The sequence below is a fragment of the Arachis ipaensis genome, chromosome B4, assembly GCF_059453495.1.
Source record: "Arachis ipaensis isolate K30076 ecotype BB chromosome B4, ASM5945349v1, whole genome shotgun sequence".
In the NCBI taxonomy this organism is placed as follows: domain Eukaryota; kingdom Viridiplantae; phylum Streptophyta; class Magnoliopsida; order Fabales; family Fabaceae; genus Arachis; species Arachis ipaensis.
The window spans coordinates 105,384,258-105,389,547 of NC_142439.1; the positions used below are offsets into that span (position 1 = coordinate 105,384,258).

The 5,290-nt window shown below is 39.8% G+C and overlaps 1 protein-coding gene across 1 annotated transcript; it reads right to left on the minus strand.

The window, feature by feature from the left end:
* Nucleotides 1-2,916: 2,916 nt before the first annotated feature.
* Nucleotides 2,917-4,828, minus strand: LOC148568658 (uncharacterized). Its single transcript, XM_088484738.1, has 4 exons — nt 4,548-4,828; nt 4,210-4,334; nt 3,261-3,343; nt 2,917-3,003 (listed from the first exon to the last, which is right to left on the minus strand). Exons 1-4 carry the CDS (start codon nt 4,826-4,828, stop codon nt 2,917-2,919), a joined length of 576 nt encoding a protein of 191 aa, XP_088340864.1.
* Nucleotides 4,829-5,290: the final 462 nt, after the last annotated feature.

The window sequence follows — 5,290 nt, forward strand, 5'->3', positions numbered from 1 at the left end:
GTGTGATTAGGTTGGTAAATGAATATTGAATGAGAATTGAGCTGGAGGCCATAATTGGGTAAGTTTTGGTAAGTTGTTGGTATTGATATGCTGAATTGTGTTGCAGTATGATGGTTGAGTTATATGCATTGATTTTGTTATAGTTTGGTTTGATTAATGATTTTGAACGGAATTATTGTAAATCAGGAATGGTTAATTGACTTAAACTGGTTGTTTAGGCCTTGAATGGTTATGATATGATTTGGGATTGATGTTTGAGTGTAGAGGGTGTAAAATCCTGATTAATTAATAAATAATTAACTAATAAATTAATTATGAGCCAAAAATTAAAAAATTAAATTTTATAATTTGAAGAAGTACAAATATTTATAATACTGATTAAAAGACTAATTTTAAAGATTTTGGCCTAAAGATGGGCCAACGGGCTAAACCGGATGAACCGAGCCTATATTGGGCCCAACCTAACTTATATATCCCACAAAAACCTAAAAGTTCAGCCACTTTTCACCCTTGTGGTTATGTTCCACAAAGAAGAGAAGAAGAGGTGAGCCAACCCTCATACACTATTCACACATCACCTCCAATAGCTCAAAACTTTCAATCTGCAACTTTGATTGATGAACTGTCTATGTGTAACACCCTAATTAGCCTAAACCTTACCTCGTGTCGTAAAGCAAAAGTTAATCAAAGGTTACGAAAGTTCTAAGATTATACATATATTATATAGAAGGAATTAATAATATCTAAAAGCCCGATGAAGAATATAGCTCAAAAACATGGATTTCAAAAGCACAGAACGTACTAACGAAGCTACTGACTTAAAGCATAAGAACAGATATCGAATAACAAAACATCATAGTATAATAGTATAATATCATGAGACACTAGCCATGACTCGCAGAGTTTAAGCCGGCTAGCCATATACAACCATACATGGAACCAGACAGTAAAAACAGCTTATACAAGTTTTGTTCTCTCAAATACAAGCCTCTAGGCCAAACAAAATACAAAAGTGAGAGACATATGCAAAGTATATCAAAAGACTCAAAATAAGTATCTGGATTCTCCGCTTCTGTCACCAACCAGATAACTCACCGAGGTGGGTTGCGACCTGCATCTGAAAAATACAACAGAGATATGGTATGAGAACCGGAGGTTCTCAGTATGGTAACAGTGCCCAGTGATGTATGATATAAGACCCCAGGATGCCAAAGGCAATCCTAGACTCTATATCCATCACAAGAATTCAAACTTAAAGCATTCTAAACCAAATCAGCGTAATATGTAATTCCTTAACACAACTTAAGCCGTAGTACCAAAAAGGGTAATCTATCTTAGAGAATTTCTACTCTAATTAGAAACCGCTGTCCCACAGCCTCCACCAACTGAGCTGCCATGCGATCCCATTGCCACCACCTTCTGAACCTCCTTAGTCCCAGTAAAAGCACAAGTACATACAATACAAGTAAAACACAAGTAGAGACATATATAGCAATTAATACAATTAGTAATTAGACATGTTAAACAGATAGAGAAAAACAATATCAAGTCGGCAAAGCATACAAACAGGTAGAAAATACATATGATGAATGCCTGCCCTACTGCTTGTGATATCACACTGTCGGTTCAATTGCCAATCCGACACATCTCCATGGAGATGTTGCCCTTCAGATTCATGGTGTGGGAACCCCCGAGATATAGTGCTCGGATCACTATCCAGGGTTTTGCGCCTGTATGCTCTGATGATCCGAAGGGATGCGAGCGGGGTCTATTGCCACCGACCTCACATCTAAGCGTAAGCGGGACGAACCACCGCCCTTACGCTGCTGCCGCTACCTCGACAGGCGGGATCCAACCTCGGCCCCTGCCAGGCGCATAGCATCTCATAATCTCAATGAAAAAGGTGGTACAATGGTTTTCAAAACATTTTTAGTACAAGATGGATCCATCACTTCATTCAGAGTCCTCGACTCTTTTCAACCACTGTTCATTCACATTTCGGTTCCTTGATTTCGCATCTCATTCATCACACATCATCAAACCTTCCCTAGTACAATAGAAACCTAGTACTCCGTTTGCTAACTTTTTCCAAATATTAATGTCTAAAACCCTTAAACTATTTCCCATATTTGAGCACCCAAAAATATGGCCAAAAGTCTTAAAAAGGTATTATAGAAGCTAACAACCTCATCGGGAAGGTGAAATAGTTGACAACAAAGCAAAATTTGAGAAACAGGGCATGTGCATCTGCACAGGGGTGTGCGTGCGCACGCCCAGTAAATTTTTAAAAGTATGCGTACACACAGGGGTGTGCGTACGCACAAGTGTCAAAACATAAAATGGTCTGTTCACTCTCACAACCTGTGCCAGCGCCCCCAACAGACTGACCTCCCTAACGTGTGCGTGCGCACAGGTCTGTGCATACGCACAGGTTGCAATTTTCTATTGGTGTGCGCGCACACAAGCTGTGCAAGCGCTGCATGCAGACTGCTTGCCGCTGCGTGTGCGGACGCACAGGTCTGTGTGTGCGCACAGGTCACCATTTTCGCAGAGTGTGCGTGCACACAAGGATGTGCGTGCGCACATACCAGAAAACATAAAATTCTGTAACTCTGCAGAATTTTTAGATTTTCAACACCAACTTTGAATGATCATAACTTCCTCTACGAAATTCCAAATTTCACAAACTTTATACCGATTTAAAGGGTTTACAAAGATCTTTAATTCTAAATAAATTTCAACCAAATTTGAAAACCGAGGCAAAAGTTATGATCAGACAAAGTTTACCAAAATTTAACTTTTACCCAAAATCACAATTTCCACAATTGCTTTGTAAAACACAACCAAAACCAAACCAACTAAATCCAAACTCCACTTTTCATCAAAATCAACCCTTTATGTCATATTACACCAAACTTACCACATTTCCCCTTTATCTTTCCTCATCCACAACATTAACATCAATTTATCACATATATCAAACCTTAATAACAATTTTTCCAACTACATTACCAATTCATTAACATCAATGTCATATATACATGTATCAACACAATTCATTTCTCAACTTCACAATCATTCATCCCCATCATATTCATATCAACCATCAATATCAAACTCAAATCATCGTTTCATCATACATCATCATATAATAACATCCAACAACTCATCAACCATTCAAAATCCAATCCTATCCTATGGGTCACTAGCCTAAGTGTCCATGAATATTATATACTACATAGAGAAAACCAAAACCATACCTTGGCCGATTCCCAATATGAACCAAATGAGCTTTCAATCAAAATCCAACCACCAATGTAGTTCCAACAAGCACCAACAAGCTCTAAACTCACAATAATCAAGCTATATACATATAAATCACCACAAAATCAACCTAGGGCTCAACATAAATCAAAAGTTCATAAGAGTTCAAAGCCTTTTACCTTTTCCACATATTTGGATGTCAAAACTCAAAGCTAAGCAAGGATTAGAGTGAACCTAAACACCAAGAATCACAAGAACTCACTTAATCCCAAGCCCTAGATACCCGAAATTTTGAAGAGAAGAACTGGGAGGATTTCGAGCTTACCTCTAGAGTTTCTTGGATGGGTTTTGTAGAGCTTTTCATAAAAAATACGTAGCCGCTGATGGCACGCAAATTGAAGCTCTATAGCTCAAGATATGAGCTTGGGAAGATTGAGGGGAATAGGGTTTTCTTCTTCCTCTATTCCCTTTCTCAATTTCTGAAGTGTGTGTGTGTTTATGAGGTTAGGGTTCATTAAATGAACCTTTATATATGTTGGGTTTGGGCCCAACTTGAGCCCGGTTCAACCTGTTAGCGTTTTTAGCCCGTTTGGCGAAACTTCGGGCCAAACCTTTAAAATTAACGCCCAGTTTTCTATTTCTAACATTTTTCTAAGGTTTTTCAATATTTCTACTTTTTCTCGCGCAGCACCGGGTAGACTTGAACCGGTTCAACTGGTTCAACTGCCGGTTCACGATTTTTTTACGGTTTTTCGCAGAAAACACATTTTCTGACTCAGAAAGACCTACTGAGTCCAAAAATGATGTTTAAAACCTCAAATTCTCACTCTAACTTTTTGGAATCAAATTTGAGCAATCTAACCACTTAATTAACCGGTTCGATTAATCGCGGTTCTTACATTCTCCCTACCAAATAAGAAAATTTTCCCTCAAAATTTGGATTACCTGAGAATAGCTCGGGATAATCCTTTTGCATCTCGAATTCCAATTCCCAAGTATGCTCTTCCACTCCGGCTCGCTTCCAAGCAACTTTAACCAACTGAACTTCTTTCCCTTGCAGTTTCTTTACACTGGTGTCGTCAATTCTCACTGGTGTCACTTGGAAAGTTAAGCTTTCCCTCAACTCGACCGACTCAGGCTCCAACACATGAGCCACATCCGACGTGTACTTACGGAGTTGTGACACGTGGAATACGTCATGTAGGTTAGACAGATGAGGTGGCAAAGCAACTTGGTATGCCACCGGCCTGAATCACCTTAGGATCTCAAACTGTCCTATATACCTCGGATTCAACTTCTTGGTCTTAATTACTCTCCCAATCCCAGTTGTTGGTGTAACTCTCAGGAATACATGTTCTCCCACTTCAAACTCTAACGGTTTCCTTCTCTTGTCCACATAACTCTTTTGTCGACTCTGAGCAGTCAAAATCCTTTCTCGTATTTTCTTAATCTTCTCCGTAGTCTCTACTACCACATCTGGACCCAAAACACTTGCTTCGCCCGATTCATACCAACAAAGTGGAGACTGGCACTTCCGTCCACACAAAGCCTCATACGGAGCCATCCCAATGCTCGCATGAAAGCTGTTGTTGTACGCGACCTCCACCAATGGCATGTAACGGTCCCAACTTCTAGGTTGATCCAAAACACATGCTCTCAGCATATCTTCCAACGTCTGAATAGTCCTTTTTGACTGTCCATCTGTTTGTGGATGATACGCCGTACTAAGACATAGCTTCGTGCCGAAAGCTCTTTGGAAAGCTCCCCAAAACCTTGAAGTGAATCGGGGATCACGGTCCGACACTATGCTCGCTGGCACACCATGAAACCTTACTATCTCCTTTATATACAACCTTGTTAACTCTTCCATACAACAGCTTACTCGAATAGGTAGAAAATGAGCAGATTTGGTTAAGCGATCCACGATCACCTAAATCACATCAAATCCCGACCTATTCCTCGGTAAACCGGTCACAAAATCCATTGCAATATCTTCCCACTTCCACTGAGGAATTTCAAGTGGTTG

Bases quoted from the DNA above. Each gene is read 5' to 3' on its own strand.
- LOC148568658 (XM_088484738.1), bottom strand. From the start codon at position 4,828: ATGGCTCCGTATGAGGCTTTGTGTGGACGGAAGTGCCAGTCTCCACTT. The intron at 4,335-4,547 runs GTATATAGGACA...TGACGACACCAG, and splicing joins ACCAAGAAGTTGAATCCGAG to TGTAAAGAAACTGCAAGGGA. The intron at 3,344-4,209 runs GTAATCCAAATT...TTGTGAGTTTAG, and splicing joins TTATCCCGAGCTATTCTCAG to AGCTTGTTGGTGCTTGTTGG.